At 28.2% G+C, this 23741-nt stretch overlaps 1 protein-coding gene and 1 long non-coding RNA gene across 3 annotated transcripts; both read left to right on the top strand.

Annotated features, from left to right (window-relative positions):
- Window positions 1-248: 248 nt before the first annotated feature.
- On the top strand, window positions 249-6712 carry LOC137831374 (26S rRNA (cytosine-C(5))-methyltransferase NOP2B). The gene is made up of 17 exons (XM_068639026.1): window positions 249-707; window positions 796-968; window positions 1290-1353; window positions 1580-1713; window positions 1891-1974; window positions 2073-2147; window positions 2284-2355; window positions 2439-2512; window positions 2714-2766; window positions 3463-3572; window positions 4677-4745; window positions 4848-4922; window positions 5138-5230; window positions 5334-5413; window positions 5495-5594; window positions 5927-6213; window positions 6326-6712. The coding sequence occupies exons 1-17, from the start codon at window positions 476-478 to the stop codon at window positions 6417-6419; spliced, it is 1869 nt and encodes a 622-aa protein (XP_068495127.1). The 5' UTR covers window positions 249-475; the 3' UTR covers window positions 6420-6712.
- A 2975-nt stretch (window positions 6713-9687) lies between these two features.
- LOC137831372 (uncharacterized) lies at window positions 9688-12852 on the top strand. 2 transcript variants are annotated; one of them, XR_011084422.1, is made up of 4 exons: window positions 9688-9967; window positions 11299-11403; window positions 12351-12489; window positions 12625-12852. It is a non-coding gene; the product is annotated as an uncharacterized lncRNA (long non-coding RNA). The 2 variants fall into 2 exon arrangements; XR_011084421.1 differs by lacking the exons at window positions 12351-12489; window positions 12625-12852 and adding an exon at window positions 11515-11917 and having other exon boundaries at window positions 9692-9967.
- Window positions 12853-23741: the final 10889 nt, after the last annotated feature.

Here is a 23741-nt window from a genome sequence, read left to right as displayed (position 1 = left end):
CTATTTTTTCAGAATTTTCCTGATTTTGTCTTTTGATTTTTTTTTCAGAATATATTTTTTTACTCCAGAATAGGATTTTGGTTTTTCAATTCTATTTCAAATTTTTTATTTTCAAAATACAAACATCTATTTTAGATTTTTTTTAAATTTATTTTTAAATTTTTAATTTTAGAATGAAGACAATTTTGAAAATTCAAAAGTTGATTGGGTGGAAGTCAAAAGTCATATGGTGCGGGAAGTAATTGCCTAATTTGGAAAAGATGCAAGACCCAATGGCCCAACCCTTATCTCGTTTTTTATCCAAAGAACATACAATCAAGTAAGCGAAGCATAAAACGACGTCGCGGGGTTTCTCCCGGTAAACCCTAAACCCTAGCCGAATTTTAATTTTTTTGCTAAGCAGAAGAAGAAGAAGAAGAAGAAACTCAGCACGCAAACCACACTGCCCTTTTACTGCTTCGTTCACTACCTTCCAATGGCTCCCGCGAGGAAGAAACCTTCGAAGCAAAGCAAATCCCCGAAGAACCCTAAGAAGACCCAACCCAAGCACGATTCCAGCTCCGAATCCGAAGAAGACACGCCGTCGCAGCAGCAACCGCAGCAACTCGAACTAGGCGATGACTACTCCGATTCCGCGTCGGAGCTCTCTTCCGAAGGGGACGACCCGTTAGCCGACGATTTCCTCCAAGGAAGCGATGACGACGAAGGTGCTCGTTGTTCGCATGCTCGCGCGTGTAGCATTCGAGATTGCTGTTGTTACTTTCATCTAATGTTTGTGTTTTTTTTTCTTTGCAGGAAAAGCCTCCGGTTCGGACAAAGATTCTGGTTCTGATTCGGATGATGATGATATCGAAAAGAAGTCGAGAGCTATTGATGAAGAGAAGGCGAGAGAGGAAGAGGATGCGGAAGCCGAAATGCAGCTCAATATCAACCAGGAGTCTGATGAGTTCAGATTGCCGACCCCAGAGGTTTCACTTTCTCATTTGCTTAAATAATAGGAGTGGTTTAGAATGAGTATTTCTTTAGAATGCTAAGTAAGCTAATTGTAAGTAAGGGTGTGTTTGGATTAAGGAAGAGCTCCTGTAGAGCTTATTTGGAATTTTTTACCTTTCATGCAATGTAAGTTGTTAGTGTGTGTTTGCTTGGTCGTGCTTTTTAAATAAGCAAGCAAGTAAAGAGATCCTATTAAGCTTAGTTAAGGTGTCCAAAGGCAGTTTAAGCCGGCTACTCTTGGTTTTTTACATCATTGGATGATGGAATGTGTGTTGAATATGTTTCTTTTTCTTTAGGAACTCGAGCAAGAGGCCTTGAATCCACCTGATCTTTCCAATCTCCAAAGGAGGATTAAAGAGAGTAAGTTTTACTATTCTGCTTACCTTCTTTGACTGTTGTCGAGAATACTGTTCATGTTGTGCTACAAGTGCGTGTTTGGGAAAACAATTCACGTTTTTCCAAATCCATCAATATAGTTGCATCTCCCATTGTTGCTTAGTGGGGAAAGATTTTCAGTTTAGAAGTCTCTAAATGGATATCCAAATACATGCTAAGTTGTACCTGTTTTAAATGTTTGTTTTTGTAGTTGTTCGTGTTCTTTCAAATTTGAAGGTTTTGAGGCAAGATGGGGCAACGAGGAAAGATTATGTTGACCTGCTTAAGAAAGATATTTGCTCATACTATGGCTACAATGAGTTCCTAATGGGTGCTCTAGTGGAGGTTGGTATCATTATATTTTTACTGCTAGCACGGTGAACTTTAATTTCTTCCCAAATGCTTTAATTGCTCTTTGTGTTCATTTTTACCTTGGGGTGACTGGACATAGAAAAGGGACTTGTGTTTTATTGATGTGTATTAGGTTTTTGTATTAAAACTCGGTATTTTGTTTTGTTTCAGATGTTTCCAGTTGTTGAACTTATGGAACTGATTGAAGCCTTTGAAAAGCCACGCCCTATGTGTCTAAGGACTAACACATTGAAGGTTGCATGTCATTTTCTGTCATTTTGGGCTTATATCTTAATGTGGATTTAATCATGTTCCCCACTGATAGTATGAATTTTTCTTCTGCATTCACTCAGACACGCAGAAGGGATTTGGCTGATGTTTTGATAAATAGGGGAGTTAATTTGGATCCTTTAAGCAAATGGTCAAAGGTAAAGGACTCATGTCTGGCAAATTTGGACCTTATATTTCTTTGTTGCTGTTGACTTTTTGTATTATGTAGTTGTTTTTATCGTGAGTACTAGCAACAAACTAATAAGATACTGGGGTGATATTTTTTATCCAAAGGTTGGACTTGTTGTGTATGATTCTCAAGTGCCTATTGGTGCCACTCCTGAGTATATGGCTGGTTTCTACATGGTAGGTGGCCTTTTACTACTGTGGCTTCTCATGGCATTTAATTTAATATTGCATGGTGCACTTACTACTAGTTCTTTTTGTAGCTACAAAGTGCGAGCTCTTTTCTGCCTGTCATGGCCTTGGCTCCTCAGGAGAAGGAACGAGTTGTTGATATGGCGTAAGTATAAACCATTGTAAAAATGTAGCTAAAATTGAAAGTGTCCATACAGTAGCTAACATGGTCAAGTTCTAACATGATTGTGACGTGCTTGACGGCTTTTAAGATGTCTGTGCTTCTTAGGTTATAAGATGGTAATATTATCATTCATATCTTTTGCAATGCTTTTATTTTTCTGAAGGAAGTTTATACCTTTTGCAGAGCTGCACCAGGTGGTAAAACAACTTACATCGCTGCTCTAATGAAGAACTCTGGTATTTTTTCATGTTTTTCTTTGTTTCATTCATTTCAAACCTTTTATACCTATTATTTGGCACTAAATAGTCTGTAAACCTTGTAATCATATTGTTGTAAGGACTTGTAATCATGTTACTCATCATGTTATTTATTTGGATATTGTCAAGTATATATTCCATGAAATGCTGTGTTCTACATGCATAAAAGCTGAGCTGAAATGTCTTCTACAAAAAATACATTATAGTGTGGCCCTTTTGGTAAAACAATGTTTTTTTTTCATATGAATTGTATGTAGTGTCTTTATTTTAATGTATGTTTATGTGCTTTTTGTCCATATAATATATAGTTGGATGATTTGGAATATTTTTTTGATAAATAAATACTAGCAGGAAAAGGAGCCAAACATTTTACTTTATTCTGGACTGTGGAATTTGTTTTATCAGAATTAGATTGAACTTTACACTGGTTTCATTATTTTTTAATGCACGAAAATCATGTGAAACTTTTCAATCAAATTTTGATGATAGAAAAAAGCATTATCCTGCTCATTTTTTATGCAAGGTATTTTTACAGGCTGTTGGATCTTTGAATTTGTGTCTCTTAACTAACTGTTTGCTTTCTCTTGCATCTTAATGCATGAAAATCATGTGAAACGAGTTTTTGTTTTTAATTCATGTTTCTAGTGGTCCAATCATACTTCTTTTTTATGGCAGGAATAATTTTTGCAAATGAAATGAAGGTACCAAGGCTTAAGTCATTGACTGCAAATTTGCATCGTATGGGTGTATCCAATACTGTAGTCTGTAACTATGATGGAAAGGAGGTTAGCATCTTTATCCCCAGTTATTATTGTTTTAGTGTTTACTTGTTTTGCTACAAACGAGCTTTGATGTCCTTACTGCTATTAGATTGTATGAATGGCAATGCGGTATGGGTCATGTGGGCAAACCCGCAGCCCGCTACCACAAAGTGTAGGGCGGGCTCATTAATCTAGCCTGCTGACCCGATTTGGTCCGTAGTGCGGGCCAATAGCGGGATGGGGCGGTCTGGCCCGCATAAATAATAATAATAATTTTTTTTTTTTGTAAAAAAAAGAATTATACCCCATTCCTCCATTATTGTGACCTTTATTTTATTTTATTTAAAAAAAATTGAATTTAATGCACCAAAAAAATAATGTTTTATTTTAATCATCTAAAGGGGTTAGTAAGTATTAAGAGTGATATTGACTAGATTTAGTTCAAACTAAAGTCTTATATTTAAAATTTGTTAATAAAAAAATAATATAAAGAAGAGATTTTAATAGGATAGTTAAAAAATTAGTCATCTTCATTAAAATATTTTGTAGCAAAACTTTGATAAGATATTCTTATACATTTACATACATATATAGGAAAAAAATGAAAAAAAAATAGATGCAAAGCTGAACTTTAATTATTTTTAATCAAATCTTCTAACAACCCTCATACTTTGAATTTATATCTTTTATCTTAATTGAATTAATTAAAATACGAATAAAATTTTAATTTTTCAGTAGTAGGAATAAGTTTTTTTATAATAAAAATTTAATTTTTGAAAAAAAATAACCCGCAGGTTATCTCTTATGTGAGGTGGGCCAGTGAAATGAGCCCTCACTCCTTGTGTGGGGCGGGCCAACCCGGCCCCCAATGCGGGGCAGGCCTATGTAGGGCGGGTCAACCCGCATTGCCACTCGTATTAGATTGTATTATTGTCATTTGGTTTTGTATTTTATTATTAGACTATCCATCTGGCTTCTCTGTTCTCTATTATATGTTTGGTTTGACAAGAAGTTGTTACATTGTTTATTCATTTGTAACTCCTATAATTTGTAGGTTTGTAGGCCCTATAATGATATTCTCTATTGTACATGCTTACATCTGTCTAATGTCTATATCATCTATTTCAGCTTCCAAAAGTTTTAGGTGTCAATGCAGTTGATAGAGTATTATTGGATGCCCCTTGCAGTGGAACTGGGGTAAGAAATAGTGAATAATATTCGGGGGTTAATGTTTGGGGAATTTTGTGTCGTTTTTTCTTGAAAAACGTTGAAAGACACTGAAGGACTTTATGTCTGCAGGTTATATCCAAAGATGAGTCTGTTAAATCCTCTAAAAGTTTGGAAGATATACAGAAGTGTGCGCAGCTACAGAAGGTAAATTGACATTTTTTTTTTGAAATGTTGTTTGGGAAGTGAGCAAAGTCAGGCTGGGGCATAATTCATCTTTTGTCTGCCAATAAAATAGTGGACAAGTTATTCTGCCTCTCTCACAATAAATTTCTTTCTTGCTGGTAAAACAAATATATATAGCACTTGAATAATTGTTTATCCTTATATAGTCTTGTTTGTTACCTTTTTTTTTTCCTCAGGAGCTTATTCTTGCGGCAATTGACATGGTGGATTCTAATTCAAAATCTGGGGGATACATTGTTTATTCTACATGCTCAATCATGGTTGCCGAGGTTTGTTTTTCAGTTGAATTGAAACTTCTTAGTTTGTATGTTTGTTTTCTTTTCTTTCCTTTTTCATGTTGTATTTCCTAAAAGTTCTTTCATTATTCTTCAGAATGAAGCAGTTATTGACTATGCGCTCAAAAAGCGGGATGTTAAACTGGTTCCATGTGGACTTGATTTTGGGCGTCCAGGGTAATGATTTTATTTCTAATTCTTTGTTGTTATGATTAGGAATTATGTATGTCAATATATTTGACATTTGCATTCCATCAGGTTTATAAGGTTTAGGGAACAACGTTTTCACCCTTCTTTGGAAAAGACAAGGCGTTTCTATCCTCACGTGCAAAATATGGATGGTTTTTTTGTGGCAAAGGTGTGTATTCTCTGTTTGATAAATGAAATTGGATAAATAAAGCGAGATTGTTGGATTACAAATTTTTGGGTAAAATCTAGTTACAAATTTATCTTGTTTGTTTGAAACTTATCTAATTATCTTTGTTGTTAACTTGTGGATTGAGTTCAGTTCTACTTATCGGAGTGCAATATAAAAGATGTAAATTGTTTCCATTAGTTTTAGTATCTAACCTCTCAGCTGGAAAAGTTCGATCTTTCTTGCCAATGTTATACATTAGTTGGGAAGCGTAAAGTACCGTTATATATGTGGGGCTTAAACAAACTGAGTTTTTGCACTCCCTAATATTGCAGTTGAAAAAAATGAGCAACACAAAGGCAGGTGCAAAATCATCAGAAATAGCCGAGATGGAAGAAGGTACCGTTACCACGTTGGAGAACGAGAAGGAAAAATCAAATGATGGTAAAAAAGAAAATGGCAATGCAACTCTTAAATCTGAATCCGAGAAGACGAAGAAAAGAAAGTTCCCCTCTAAACCAGTTAACGGTCTAAAAGAAAATGGCAAAGAATCTTCTGAATCTGAACCCAAAAAGAGGACTAAGAGACAATTTCCATCGAAGGAAGAGATTTCAAAAGCCAGGTTAGATGTTTTCTCCGTGTAAACTTAGAATATAACTTTATTAATAAATTTATAATAGCTTATGGAAATAAACCTTCCTATGAAAACCTTAATCATTTTGTGGTTCCTGCAGGGAGGAGAAGAGAAATGCTTTACGAGAAGAAAAGAGAAAAGGTGTTAAACCACAGAAGCACAAAATGACCAAAGCCAGTGGCAAGAAGAGATGAAACAGTGACGGGAGAGTACTGGGGTGATTGTCTTTTCCCTTGAAATGTACCCTGAAATCATAGGCATGCCCTATTCGTAGGGCACATTTTTGTTTTTTTTTTCTAAGGTAATTTATAGGGATTTTTGTTCGAGTTAGTCATATGTTGAAGCTTTTGGTAGTTGTTATTTTGAGTTCCAGTCATGAATTACTAGTTGTAAAACAAGTTTCCAAACACATGGTTAGCTGCTGATATTCATTTTCACTTTCCATCTGCAAAGCTGTAAATCAGAAAAGAAATATTTCTTTTTCTTATGTGCCATCAATTCATTTTAATCTATTTTCCATTCCTTATCGTTGCATCTCAGTTGTTTTATTCATTGTTAATGTGTAAAAAAGGGTATATTTGTTTATTTTAATGTAATATATTTTTCCAAAATCTTATTTAATTGAATGGGGACTTAAAATATTTATTTTTCCTTAAGTTAATGTTTTTAATTATAATGAGCATTATTACAGACTTTTAATTAGGAAGTAAATATGGAAAATTAATAGTCAGTTATACATTTTTATCTTTAAATATTTTGAGAAAATTTATATTTTTATATTATGGATTTTGTAGTTTCAATATATTATTATTGAGAATATTATTTTTATTCTTCAAACATTTATATTATCATTTTACTCTAATTAAAAATTAAAATAAACTATTCACCAGTTTACAATTCGTTTTTTCTTGAACTCATTTGTTTAAATAAAAAAGACTTCAACGGTGTATACTAATTACGTATTGGAGTTAAATGTTTTTCAAATGATCACGCTCTGTAATCTTTATATAAAACATAAATAATCAATAACTTTTTTCTTTCAAGAATGTGATTATTTTTATTCTAATTTATATTATTCCTTTTGATAATATAAAATATTATTTAAATGAACTTTATTCTTTTAAATCTTAGTTAACTAAATGGGAATATCCGAATGCTTATTTTATTATAAGCTAATGTCTTTAATTACCATAAAAATTAAGAATTTTTTAATAACTGGGTAAACATGGAATATATAGTTGTTAGTTATTAATTTTTATTTTCAAATGTTATGGAAAAAATAAATTATACTTTTATACTATTCAATTTGTGGCCTCGATAAAATTATAAAAAATATTTAGCAAATATAGTGGACTCTTTTTAGAACTCATACATATTTGTTTTAATAAAATATTAGATAACGTATAGTAATTACACATTGAAATTAAATCTTTACAAAATATTTATGTATTATACTTTTTATATGAAATATAAATAATAAATTACTTTATATTTAAAGTATATAATTAGAAATTTGATTCTTAATTTAGATTTTTTTATATTTAATAATATAAAGACATTCTTTAAATGCGATTTATTCTTTCAAAATGTATTTAATTAGATAGGGATTTAATTTTTTTATGGTGGTTTAATGTGTTTAATTCTAATAATAAAAAATTAAAAGTTTTCAATGAAAGAGTAAACACTTATATATATTAATATTTATCTTCAAATATTGTCGGAAAGACTAATTATATTTTTATATTGCTCATTTCTGGTTTCAATATATTACTACAAAATGTAACATAATTGAAATTATTATTTTGACAGCTGAAAATTTTGTATTATCTACTCAGATAAAAAAAAATCTAAACCGATAAACAAATATTAAACACATATAATTTTTTTTTAAACACATTTTTCAAACACCATAATTATGCATCGAAATTAAATATTTTTCAAATAATTTTGTACTATAATATCTATATAAAATATAAACAAAAATATATATAACAAAATATAGGTTTAAAAAAATATAGATTGGGCTTAATGACATAACAAAATATTTTATACGATACATAAACAATAGTTTTTTAATCTATTTTATTATGAGAAAAAAAAAATCTGTGTAGATATTTTAACAAAAGCTAATAAGTAACACTTAACCCGTTATACGTAATTATTGAATTATTAGAAATAGTGTGGGATTTGGTTAGAATAATATTTATTATTTGAAAATATAATAGTGATGACTCGAAAACTAAATAATTAAAAAATATAGTAGTTATGATAGGAGGCAACAATATAGGTATATATTATTGTCAATGTTACATGGAAATTTTTTCTTCAATTTTTATTGTTTGTCCTAAAAGTAGGGTGAAAAATATAATAAGAAAATATAACGTATCTAAATAGTAAAAAAATTTAATAATATTTTTTAAAATTATATTAGGTTGTATTAGAAGTTTTTTTCAGTTTCAAAACTTATATTTATTATTTTATCTAAACAATAATTGATTTGTATATATTAACCCCGTAAAAATAAGGCCAATACAACAAATGAGTTTAAAAAAATATACTATTGAATGAATTTATAAAATTTTATTGCACCCCAATAAATTAATAAAAAAAATATGAAATTAAATATAAATAATTTATTATATTTTAAGATGAATAGTACCATCTATTAATATAATATAAAAATTTAAATAAAATATTAAATTACGACAGAAACAAATATAAGTGTATATATTAGAATATTATTATTATTATTTATATTTAAATATTAAACATTCAAAAAATTGTTATTTCTATTAAAAATAAAAAATAAACAAATAGACTTTAAAATTTGATGTAAAAATAAGAAGAAAAAATCTACTTCGACACTTTAAAAAAATCCACTTAAAAACCTCTTTTTAATAATATAATAATAACATATATTAATGATTTAAGTTAATTTGATAATAATATCAAAGAAAAAAATCGTAAAATTTAAACTAAAGAAGCAAAAAATGTATTTATACTAAAATGGAGTAGATCAATATCAATATTTAATTTAACACACTTAAATATAGTTTTTTTTTTATCGTTTTTTATGTAATTTTGAATGAAAAATATGCTAAAAAAAACTATATTATATTATAATTAATTCCCGCGAAAACCTTAAACCATAATCAATTTTTTTTAATTTTTTTTTTTTTTTTTGCGTAGAAAGAAGAAGAAGAACACAACAAGGATGCCGGAAGAAGACGAATCCATGGCGGAACAGAGTAATAATGGATTAGGATTTGATTATATAATGAGCTTAGAAAATGTTCTATCAAAGCTCAAACCACTACTCCAAATTTTCAAAACGCGTGTTCTTTGCAACAACGATGCTCCTGTGCATGTAGGCCCTGTTACCCTTTATATGCTACACTTTTTTTATCATTTTTTATTTTATTTTTTAACGCTCAGTTTCATAAAGTTTCTAAATTCTCAATTGGGGTGCTGGAATTGTAGGAGTTAGGATTCCAAGTTTTCACATTTGTTATTATCTTTGAAGGGGTTTTTTATTTTCGTTGTTTTTATGTTGGTGTTTGTAGACTTACTGTACAATACTCTGGTGCTTATGCGCTTTTGGGAGTTGATAATAGTGTGTGGTTTGATAGCTTCTGTGAAAACTTCAAAGTTGAAGTGAATCAGCTTACAGATGATGGAGTTTGATTTATTTGGTGTTGATCCAGCAATTGCCAATGCATTCCAATAATTCTTATGTCAAGAGGTGATATATTTTTGCTTCCCTGATGATTGTGTACAATGGTGATGGGATTTTTTTAAATATTTTGACGCATTTTGTTGGTGCTATTGTTCGAGGTTAGGATTTTGAATGTTTTTATCCTTAATGGACCTAATGTTGTTGACAACCTAATATAGACTTATGAATATACCTTGAAGATTTGACAGATTTCTGAATTTAAATTAACATTTTGTTTTAAATCTTTAGCTGTACAAGCAGCTCTAAATGCAGACGAGGTACATGTGTCCTTGTAGACAATAATGCTTTATTGTAGAGTTTGACAGAGTTGCAAACTTGCAAGAGTTAAATTTATTTCCCTTGATTTCAAATTATTGGATTTATTCTACTCCAATTTTTATCAGTAGGTCCTCAATTTACTTTGGATTGACCCAAATGGATCTAGTGTCTATTAGCTAGATTATCAAAGGCATTACATTGTGTGAATTGTGTTTATATGGCCTGGAATACTGATATTCAAGGCTCCCAGTCTTTTCTTTCATTCAATCATCTTTGAAATAAGAGGAAATATATTTCACAACAATTTTCAGTATCATGGAAAAGAAAAAAAAAGGAAATTATGTAATAATAAGATGAAGGTTGAGTCAATAGGTAATGGTAGCTTTCATTTTGGAGCAAGGAACATAGATTATTTATATGTGCTCTTTGGAATTTTCATTTTGCTTTTGGTGCTACTAAAACTTTGCACATGATAGTGAAGACTGCTGTAGATTTATGTTACTTTCTTTGTTATATAATCCCTCTTTAGTCCCACAAAGTAAGATTCCTGTTTAAAGTTGTTTCATTTACCCATTGCAGCTATGCATTGCATAGTAGTAGTGAAATCTGGTTTACTTCAAAACCAATTCGATATTTTAAATGGTTTGAAATCAGTTTAGTTCAAAACCTCTTCAGAACTGGTTCTTGAAAAGTTGTTTTCCTCCCAACTGGTTCTCTATTATGTTTCAATTTGGACTGAACAATTTAAAACTGTTCGATTTTTTAGTAAACTGAATTTTTTGCACACCCCTAAATTTGATTATCCTCTAAAAAATGTATGGTTTGTATTAACAAATTCAGGATAGTTATGGAAATACTTATTATGAAATGATACATTATACATGGATAATATAAAATGTGATACCTTTACAAGTTGAAAGTTTTCTTTAAATTTATTAAAGCAAGAGGGGACATATTGCATGAGAGGGGTTAATTCACTTGCGTTGATGTGTTTTGCTGAATGGAGATTTCTTTTATTAGCTACAGTTATGTATAGTATTTTACACTAGTCTTATGTTTGGTTTTATTCATTTGATCAGATAATGCGGGAGATGACAGGAATGAAAAAAGCACCATTTTCTTTGGGCTACATACATGGACATCGTGAAGTAACTCAACCTCGTATTGCAGATACAGGACTTGAGGTATTGCAGATAATATATATGGTGCTTTTAGTTACCTATTTGGCTATTTGACTTTATCCTTTAACCTTGCATCAATCTCTCTTGCGTGATGATATTGTGATATTAATGCAGCTAAATCCTATAAACTAAAGTGGTTACCTAATGGGGGGTGAATTTCCCAGTGAAGATGTCAAACCAAAAACGTTTACATCTTTTACTTGCAGCCAAGATTCACTTCCTGAATTTTCCAGCAATTCAATTGATCTTACATATTCAGATATTATACTATCTAAACTTAGACCTGATCAAGTAACCTTTCCAAAAAGAAGTGAAATCATTCTATTAAGATCTGAACTTTAAGCTTAACTCAACTTTATAAACATGATTCATAAGGTGAGATTTATACCCACTTACATATAGTCTCAAACCAAAAGTTTACATGATTTATAGGAGTCTAGTCTCAACATAACTGGTTCTTGTAGTGGTTAAGCTTAGAAGTATTAATTTGTGGAGCAGGTTCTTATTTTTGTGTTGACATGACTGATGCCAAAATTCCCTTCCTTCTCATTGTATACTGATTTTTATTTGTTAAGAAAAAAGGCCTTACAGATGCTGTTCATCTAATGAAATATATTTTCAAGAATGCTGGTATATTAGATTATAGCCAATGCTGCGGCAAATGCAAAGAAGAATGCTAGTAACATTCTCATTATGATTGATTGAAATTTATTAGAATAAATTTATGATTCAATTTTTTACAACTCTTTGTAAAGCTCTTTCTTTACTCGTAGTTCATGTTTCTTCTGTTTTTTAGGTGCATAATAACAGTGACACTAAAATTATACATTACTCGATTATTTCTAGTGGACTCTTTAACTCATTCATAACTGACATTCAATGAACAATAACCATTGGAATTGATCAAAACATTTTAGCAAGAAAAGGTTGTCTGTCTTTGTGCATGACAGATGGGAGGGTGACCACTCTCTTCTCATCTCTCACTAATCACTATCAAATCCATGTCGGTTTGTAAGTTCCATGAAGGTGCAGTGCAGCCTGCCACTTTATTCCACAGAAAAGTTTTGAGCAATCGTTCCACTTGCCTAGGTTATTTTTTTCTTATATAATCTATATAACTTAATGATCTTAACCAAAGTTATAATTTTTAATTGAGTTTTAAAAACCAAGTTGGTAGTATTTTGAGATAAACTAATCCAACCATGTTATAAATGCATGGTGCAGGTTTATAAAAAGAACTTGTCGGTCGGATAAGGTATTCTGCATTTCTTTTTGTCCTTGTCTCATTCTCTCTAAATCACATTCTGATTCCACCATTTAGTAAACAAAGAAATCACCGTCTTTAACATTTGTTTTATATGTAAACATGCAAAGAGTTGAATCATATAGTGTGATATATGCATACTGTTATGGAGTTAGATATTGTTAAATGTTGAAACCAAATATTATCATATAGTGTGATTTATGCAGTATTATGTGTATGTTAATGGAACTGTTTATCTATTACTGTGAATTCCACAAACAGTGGAAGCAAACCATGATGAATTTAAAAACTGAATTGAAGTGGCTCTCACTTTTTCAAAGGCTAAACTAACTTCATTTAATTTTTTCAATCCAATATCATATAGAAACAACATAGCAGCACCATAGCTTCTTTCATTTTTCAACCAGCCAAAGCACCACGCCACCCTTCAATATTAAATGAGGTGATTCCCCACTTTTGACAAATACAATTTTGTGTTATTGGAGAATCTTACACGTTGAAAAGCTTGCAATTGTGGTGACTAGTGTGTCACTTTGCCATTATCTATCACCTTCAATCCCCTTTGCCATGTTTCTCTCTTCTTTCCAAATTCCCTCTTGTTGCATTATTCAACATCTCTATACCATTCGCCAATAACAAACTTTAACCAAAAGACAAAGATTACCTTATATTTCTAATCCAATTTGAGTGCTGTGTTTTCTTACAATTGGGAAAAGGTGTGAGTGTCTTTAACTTTAATTCCTTCATCTAATTCTTCTTACATCTTTTTTCAAAGATTCTAAAGGCAACTCCCAAACTTTTGTTTTTCTAAGAATTTGCTAAGGGAAAGATACCAAAAAAGAAACACTTGTAAGAAACCAAAATCATAAAATTGCACAAGAGATAAGATTTCTTTGTGGCTTATAGATATCAACTTTCATTCGCGTGCCCTTCTTTTTGTATAATATATACCACAATAAGTGTGACCCAAAATTTGGTCCACCCTAAATTGCACATTCAATTTGAAGAGGCCATCTTTTTTATTTTTTCACTAAATGGTGCAATTTCACTTTTATAATTATGAGAATGGGTTAAAATAAATTATTATGAAATTAGATAAGTCGTATATTGAGAGCACAAATTTGTGTGAAGAAGTCATTATCAACGAAGATAACTTCAGTATTGGTGAGATTCGAAGTCAAAGTCGTATAACGATAGAACGAATTTAATTAAAAAATTATATTGAAATCGTGCATAAATAACATAATTTTATTACAGTTAAATCCAAATGATTAAAGTTGTGCATGTGTGATACGATTTCAATATAGTTTTAAAACAACTAAAATCGTCTCAATCATGCACAACTTTATAAATCATACATGCATACACGATTTAATCTCATAATAAATTTTATTTTACTCTTTTTCATAATTAGAAAGTCAAATTACACCATTTAGGTGCAAAAATCGACCAAAAAATGTAATAAACTTACCATGGATGCTTTGTGCCAAAATGGGGACAAGTGACAAAAATTTCATAAGGTTGGCATGCTTTGAATATTGTTATCGAAAGACAAACACGTGAAGTCACATCTCTAAGCATTTGATGGCCATAAGAGTTAAAACCAATACGCATAAGCAAAGGGAAAAAGTCATAAAGATGAAACACATGGGAGAGTAATGTGTGTTATATAATTTTTTTTTTATTACATATAAATCACATGTTAATTCACTCGCATATATAAAATAAAATTGTTAACTTTCATAAGAAGTTCCTTAAACATAGTACTAATAATATTTTTTTACTAGTCAACTTCTTACATTAATACTCTTCGTCATTAAGCTTATATTTTTACATACTTACATTATTTATTAAAAGTATAAAATTGTACATAGAATTTATTATTAAAGATCTCACATCGATTTGAAATAAAAACATTTCATAATATATTAGTAAATGTAAATTTCATCTTATAAACTGAATTTATATGATTTAATTAGGCTTAAAGTGCACTTCTTAATATGGAAATTTGTTGGATTTATCAGGTTATCCACTATTGAACCACCCATAAATATATAATCATATGCACGAGTTAGAGGACCCTAACTTGAGAGGGTGTGTTGAAGATTCGACGTCAAGGAAGATAAAGATATTTCATAATATTAGCTGATTTGACAAAATTGAGTTAAACTTAAAATTCATTTCTTAATATTTATTAAATAAAATATTAAACATTAAATTTTGTAATTTTTTTTATTGAAAATGGTTCGACCAAAGTCAAATCTCTGCCATAAAAGTTGAGTTTATTGGTTGGTTATAGCCACAGATAGCTTCCTAGCTGTTAATATCAAATTGTTTCAGCTTTCAAGCTTTTTGATTAATATTTTCTGTGACTATGACTTTGTAAACTTTTTATATCATACAAAATAGAATTGTGTCTAACAACCTTTGCTAATTGATGTGATGCACTAGCTATCTAGTTACCTATTCAAATATAATAATACTTCTTTTCTCAATGGAATTGCTTATTTTAAGACTACGTATTTACACACTTCTTTGATTAATATTTCTTTGGAATTTGGATTCAATAGTTGAATCATGTCATGCTATTTTGATAATTATGTATATTGAATTTTAGAACATTCATAGATTTAGTATTTTATGACATAAAAGCAGGCATGTTATTTAATCACAAATTATTAAGTTTATTAAATTTTAGAATGACGTTCTTAATAATTATATTACCATTATTTATAACTAAATAATAATGTAAGGGCTTTTTACAATTTGGTTTATATGAATGATAGTGATTTACGTTTTTGAATTTGTATGTTAAAAAAGTAATTTTATAATAATAATATTGAAAAAAAAAGTCTAACATTAAATAAAGAAAACTCGTATATCTCGTGAAAGTTTCTATTTATTTTTAAAACTATAAAAGCTTGTGTTTCTTGATATTTATTTGCACCACTAGAATTGTATGCATTACATTATTACTGCTTATATATATTATTTTATTTTATTTCTGTCAAATTTCTTCATATAAATAATAATTATGCACGTGTGTGATTCACGAGTGAGGTAAGTTTCAAAATGTTCCATAAATTATTCTTGCGTTGGAATCTTTATATAAATCACTATTAACAAAAGAAAAAAGAAATCGTTAATGTTATTCCTGATGATTTATCTTAAAATCTTGCATATATTCTATCAACCACTGTTTATAAATTACTTTATAGGATTTAGGGTTAAACCTCGTGTTGCTTATGTATAGTTTAAACGTGTTTGAATAAGTAATTTTAAAAGACAAGAAAGTATAAAAATTGTTTTTTTGAGATAAAAATAGTTTGTATATTAGTTCAAAATACGAATTTAAGGAGGTTATATAATTTATTTTACAAATTATTTTATGCATAAAATGTAAAATGTTTTTATTTTTATTTCAAACACTTTGTTGAGACAAAAATGAGTTTAATTATAATAAGATAATAGTTTTTTTTATCTCAAAACTAAAGAACCTATATTTGGAAACAAATAAAAAAAATAACAAAATTATTTAGTATATAATAAATGTTAGATACTTAACAAAGCGGAAAAAATTATCTATGAATTTTTTGAGATGGTCATAATGATGATTATACAAAGACACACTCATTCTTTTAAATGCATGTTATGATCAAAATGATCACATTTGAAAAGAAGTCACGATAAATAAAGCAACATTATGTCAAATTCTAAACAAAGTTCTAATCATAAACTCACAAACTTATAAAGACATAAAGTCACAAACTTATAAAGACAAAATGCACTATAAGATGATAAATACATTTGACACTAGATGGAAGGTTTACCAAATGCAAGTGTAATGGACCTCAAGTGACTTAGATACAAGTGTTCTATAAAAGCATCAAACAAAGGAAAAACACTAAACAAGTATAGGTGTCAGATGTCTTTGAAATTTAGACACATCTAATGTAAACACTATACACAAGTTTTACTAGATGTGTCTTTCTTAAGCAACAAATACATGTTTCACTGGTTAATGTACACAATACCAACAAAATCTCACATAAGCACTAGATGAAGATATAAATGCAAGACAGGTATGCTAGACAAGTGTCCGACACTAGACACATAAGTATGATATAACATCATCTAATATCTACGATAGTTGACTAAGAACGCTCTCCAAGAAGATGTTAATGTAAAGTATCATACATCAATGTGTGTATGCTCATTTGGGTATTGTTAACTAAAGCATAAATAGAACAACTATAAAGAGAATGAAGAAACATCTCCTCGTACTTCATAGTACATGCAAGTAGAAAGTCTTGTCCTTTTGAAAAGTTATGTAGCAAGATTTCTTAAAACACACAATTTACAACCGTCTTTTATAGATGCATATATAAGGATGTTATCTTATGCAAAGAAAAGACTAAGGTTCCAAGAGACAACAAGTGAGTCTCACCTCCTTGAGAATAGTTTGGGAAAGCTTTCAAGTACTTAAGTTATATAGTTTCTCTTTTAGACAACTTAGAAATAAAGTTAATCATATTTTTATATTTTTCTCTATTCTGAAGTAAGTTTTTTTAGGACAAACCTAGATTTCATAACCACTTATTTGAGTATGAATCTTATATCAAACAACTTCTTGTTGTATAATCCAAAGAGATTCCATTATTTTGTCTAGAGAGACATTGTGTTCTCATGTTTAAACTCAAGAAAAGTTTAACACAATATAGTCTTGAGAGACATATATACTTGTATTTAAATTCAATGATAGTTTAACACTTTAACACGAAACTTAGATAGACATTGTATACTCAAATAACTTCATATTCTTGTGTTATTAATATTCTTTTCTAATACACATTACATTACCTTGTCTCTTTAAACAACTTTATAAAAGTTTTTCTAATATAGTTTAAAGAACCATTACATAACCCTCATACAACATCATATACCTATTGAAAAGTTTTCCAAAATAAAATTAAAACTATATTAAAACCTCTTTCCTTTTAAAATTAATCTTTTTAAAACAATATATATTAACAATTTTTTTATAAAAATTGAAATGTTATATCCATATATATATATATATCGTTGTTTTCAGTATGATATTTTTTCCTTATAAAATTTGAAAGGAAAAAATAATATTTAGAAGAAGAATTTTTTTTTTTTTTTATTGAGTTTTAAAGTTAAAATTATTCTTGTTCAAAATTTAAATGATTTCAAATAAAAACATTTAAATCGACTCACTTAGTTCATAGATATCTCTTTATTCTTGTTTATGAATTTGGGTAATTATACTAGTAGATGTCTTTTAATTCTTGATTTTGAATAATTTTATTGAATTTCATATTAATGATTAATAAATAATATAACCAACTTTAAATAAGTTGCATATAAGAGATAACACTAATTATTATTAGTATTTTTCTTTTAAATTAATCTTTGTTTACACGGAATATATACTAACAACTTCTTTATAAAATTTGAAATGTTATTAGCGATATATATTTTTTCCGTCGACATTTTTTTCCTTTAAAATTTGAAGAAGAAGAAAAAAAAAACAGAAATTTTTTCTAGTGAGCTTTAAATTTAAAACCAAAGAGTCTTAAATTAGAAAATATTTTTTTGTTTTTTGTTTTGTATGGTTGAATCATTATGTTTAGTCAAAGAAAAAGATCCGAAGTAACGGAGAATCTATTAATTTTTCTTCTAAATAATTTAAATTTAACCCACTCCATCAATTTACATTGGTAATTATTGCCTAGGTTTTATGCTACAATATGTGAGTACATATTAATTCACATTAAGAAAAAAATATTTTCTATTATTAAAAGTTCAGGTACACGTATAAACAAATCAAACCAAAATAAAAAATAATTTCTAACCACTCACATTTACTATTCATATATTCAAAACAATTTATTGATTACAAATTTCAATTATACAAAAAATATATATAAAGTTTGTTTTAAAAAAACCTATATACTAAATTACTATTTAAATTATAAATTAACACTATGTAAAAACACTTGTGAATCTATTAGTTTTAATTTTTTTTCATGAATATATATTAAAGCTATGAACATGTTATTCACTTAACACATTGATAAAGATGTGTGGAGTTTTAAAGTTTGCATATGGTGTGGTTGAGCTATCAATGAAATTTGACATTTGGGGTTGTGACATTAATTTTATTGGCACATAGGTGGAAGAGTCTTGGCCACAAAAGAAAAAGAAAATTTGTCACAATCTTAGTGACATGACAATGAAAATGTGTTTGAGATGAATAAGAAAGATGGTTAAGGTGCCACTTTGGTGGACACATGTCACACCATAATGTTTTTTCCAATTCAATACTACTAACTAATAACAATACCTTTTAAACACTTTTTATTTTTATTTTTTTCATATATTTTTTAAAAATGTATATAAATTTAGTTATACTTTTAGCCTCTATACTTCAACTTATTATCTTAAATTTAATTTTTAATTACGGGGCATTTTGTTCTTGTGATTTTTAAATTATTCGAATTGTTGATGTTCATCATCCAATAATTAATAAAAATGTCAAGAGGGGCAATCCATTATCGGTTAGTATATACTTACAAAGGAAAATATAGCACAAAAATCAGATAAAAGTAAAAAATACAAAAAAAAAGTTTGGTACTTTTGATATGTTTTGTTTAAATGTTTGATGTTTTTTTTTTTCTTTGTGAATTCTGTAAATAAAAAATGTATTACATTTTTGTTATATATATAATCTATTTTGAATAAAAAATTAAAACGGAAAACCAAGGTTAAGCAATTTAATTTTTTTAAGAAAGTTAAATATAAACAGTTAAAACTTTGAAAATAGAAAACTGCACAAATGAAAGTATACTAAAAAGAAACCATTTCTTTTAATATAGTTCACAAAATAAACCATAATATATGTATTTCAATAGTATTTAATACATAGAATATAAACACATATGCAACATGTATAATTTATAAATATAAATTTATGTGTCAAAACATAATGATGAATTATTATCACTTATTTATTTAGAATTTTTAGAATTCACAATTCAGGGGAAATTATTATAATTTGGTTGATGGTCAACTTCTTATTGATGAATGTTATAATATTGTAAACAATTTGTTGAATTAGATACGATAAATTGTAAAATTATATGAAATATCTTTTAATATAGTCTTAAATAAATATTCTAGATATACTTAGAAATTTTGGTAAAGATTATAATAAACTTTGAGAATAATCTGGTTCTTAAAATATTTGTTAAGGACTTTATTTTAAATTAGTTAAGTAATTGAAATTAGATTTTATCTATAGTAAAATTTATATTTAACAAATATTATTCTAGTATTGATATGACAACGTAGGAAGTCTTTTTATGGAAGAAAATGTATAACTTTTCTTTGTCAACATCATGACAAAGAGAACGTGCGCTAATAGGACTTCAATGTTGAAATAAATTACAACTAAGGCTAAATTGATTCAAAGGAGAAGAGAACATTTTCAAGTCACGAGAAATCTTCTATTGATCAAAGAAAAATATTCTTGAAACTTTCACCTAGAGATCATGTATTTCTAAGAATTACAACACCATCAAATCGAATAAGTTAATTCCCAAGTTTATTGGAACATACAATATCATTAAACATCTTGGCGAATGGCTTATGAATTAACATATCGTTGTTGGCTAACTTGCATAATGCCCTTCACATATCTTAGTTGAGGAAATACATATCAGATCCAAGTGACATTCTTGAGTATGATGAAGTTCAGATCAAAGACAAATTTTCTTTTGAATTTTGACATACTATGATTGAAGAATATCAAGTGAAGCATAAGAGGAACAAATTCATCTCAATTGGTACAACTTCTAAGTTTCAATTGGTTCAATTTCTAAGTTTTAGTTTATTAGGTGGTGTTTTCTTAGGTTATTAGAGAATTTTGGTGCACTTTAAACACTTTTGATATCATATGATTGATATTGCTTGGTGAAGAAACAATAGTTGTGTAAAGGGAGTTGAACTATATTTTGAAAGTATTTAGATTTGATGTGTGATTTTAAATTGTTAAGTGAATGACTGGATTGATATTCTTGAAATTGGTTGTCAATTCATATGCACACACATATGTTGAAGTGTTATTTTAACTCATTGAAGTGTTGAATGGACCTAATTTGATTGAAATGACAATTTAGTTCAATTAATTGTAAAATAACATTACAAGAAAATTATTAAATAGAAATTAATTTTAGAGACCAAAAATAATTAATTGTTGGTAGTTAAAACCTTGATAGCTAATTAAATATCAATTTAGAAACTATTTATCAATAATAGAAACTAATTTAGAAACCAATAATTTTGTTAGTCTCTAAAATAGTATCTAATTTAGTTAATATAGCAAGTAATTATTTTTTGTCTCTAAAATTAGTTTCTATTTAATGATTTTCTAGTAGTGTAGGTTCCATTTAACATTTGAAATAAAATGGAATGCATGAAATTAATTTGAATGGATTTGGGATTTATAAAGTCAAATTTATGCTATTTTGTTGCTTTTGTTGTTTTTTCATATGTCACTTAAGGACCGAGTTGGTTGCTTGAGCGAAACTTAAGTAAATGTGCAAAGCATTATTGTCTAAGGGATAATACTCCTCATTCAAGCCATAAGTTGAGGTTTGAGTGAGAGAGATGTTGAATCAATTTTCTCTCTCAAGTAAATTTTATCACTTAAGCAATGTGCGGTTGTCAAGCGATGATGAGATTAGGTTTTATAGTAAATTCTATAACTTAGCGTGTTGTTTCACTAAGTTAGGTCACTCAAACACTGTTTGGACACTTGAGCAACGAGGGAATCAATGTTAGCTCTCTTTCTTCCAAAAGCTTAGACACTCAAACATTAGTTGGTAGCTCAAGCGAGAAAGACGTCATATCATTTCTCCTTCCTCCCTTGTTCCATTGTTCAAGTAATTAGATGCACTCAAGTGATACATATTATTGCTCAAATGAGAGTATTGTCTCTCCAGCGATGTAGTCAATGCTTAAGCAACATTTCTCTTTATAATTGTGGTGTGAAGTGTTTTCAATTACCAAGGTATAATCACCAGGAGTGATTAGTGGATTCCATATGAAATTAATTTTGTAATAAGTGAAAGATGTTTATAAGTAATGACGAAAGTGATATTACTAAGTGATTGATGTAGTTGTTGTGAGTACTAAGTTAGGAAATTAAATGATACTTCATGCTCTACTAATACATTAAGTCATATAAATGAAAGAATTAATAGGTAAAAATCGATGAAATTTTTTGAAATCAAAGTAAAAGTGAAAATTTATCCAAATTATCTTGTTATAAGAGGTTGTTAAACAAATTTATATTAAAAAGAGTAAATTGTAATACAAATAAAATATTAAGACAAATGGTAACCTTTGAATTCAAAGTTAATATTAATATTGTGGAAGCATTTAGTCATTATATAAATATTCAATGAAATTTTAGATAATCTTTTAAATATTAAATGAAATTCTGATAATTTTTTAAATATTTAATGAAATTTTGGATAATCTTTAAAAGACTTGACATGCAAAATTTTCATATACTATTATTGTTCCCTATATGTTCAATTAAATAATTAGATAAAACTTGTTTTCTATTGTATTTTATAATTATTTTTTATAATCGTACATAGATAAATAATTCTATAATGCAAAATAATAAATATAGATATTTTATGATATATGCTTTTATACATATATGGTAATGATAATAGTTGGGTTCCTTACAAGAGAAATCGTCCTACTTAATTTAATCACACTGTAATAATCTTAAAAAAAATAGTTCAAACTTAATTTAAACATGAACTAACCCAAATTATATGCTCCCTAATAAATGGATCTACAATTTTCCGTAATTGATGAATTTCACAAAAGATTAAAATAGTTTTATAATTGGTCAATCTCACATTTAATAATGAGCAATACAAATTAAGTGGTATTCAAATTCAAAGAAAAAAGAGGTCAATATACAATGACATATTTAATATTTTATTATTATTTTAATTACTTTTAAAACATTTATGAAACTGATAGAAATAAGTAACTTATTAATTTCTATAAATAACCTCAACTAAACACATTAAATATTCTTCAAAAGTATCACATGAAAAATAAATGAGAATAAGGTGCACGCTTTATTTAATTAAGAGTAAAAAGTCCTCATGCAAACTTAAAAATTACATTCAAATTAATCAATTTAAGTTTAATTACTTATTGCTTCCCTATTTTGCACACATTTTCCTAACTTAATAAAAAAGAATTGATTTCAATCATAACTTTTTTGAATTATTAAGTGTGTGGGTTGACTCATTAAATATTATTTAATTCTAATCAAACCTTGAATAAACATTTACTTTTAAATATTTGGAATTTATTGTTCATATTGAAATAGTATTATCTTTTATAAAAAAAGATATGAAATATAAATCTTAAAAGCATATGTTTCCAAAAAGTTGTGTTAACGAGGAGTTACAGTTACACAGTATTACAAATTATTTTAACATTGGTTGAAGTAAAATTTTAATAGATTGCAAAAAACTAACCTCTTATATTACATCCTACATTTATTCAATGCCAATTTATATAAAAAAAATTCATTATATTCTTACATTAAATTTTTCCTATTTCTTTTCATCTTCATTTATTTATTATTTTATTTGTCATTTTCATCACGTAAATTATTATATTTATAATTTTGTTATCACTTTTCATCATTTCATTTATTACATTTATAAAGTTTCTTTATCTATGTTTCTGGAAAATTATTACATAGTTTATAACTATAATAGTCCCCGCTAATATTTACAGGTCAAGTAATTAAATATTTTTTTATTATTATAACATAAAAATTAATTAAACCGTAGACCTGTAACGGTATGAGAAAACCTAATATTTGTCTCTGTTATTCTTCCATTTACCCCCAAATTTGAAAATCTGAGGTGTCCCTCAAATTATTATTTTAGTTTTTTTAATTCCAAAAAGTTTTGTAATATAAAGTGAGAAGTTATTTGGAAAGAAAAGT

This window comes from Phaseolus vulgaris, chromosome 6 (genome assembly GCF_000499845.2).
Source record: "Phaseolus vulgaris cultivar G19833 chromosome 6, P. vulgaris v2.0, whole genome shotgun sequence".
Taxonomy (NCBI): Eukaryota; Viridiplantae; Streptophyta; class Magnoliopsida; order Fabales; family Fabaceae; genus Phaseolus; species Phaseolus vulgaris.
This window is presented reverse-complemented; position numbering and strand designations above follow the sequence as displayed.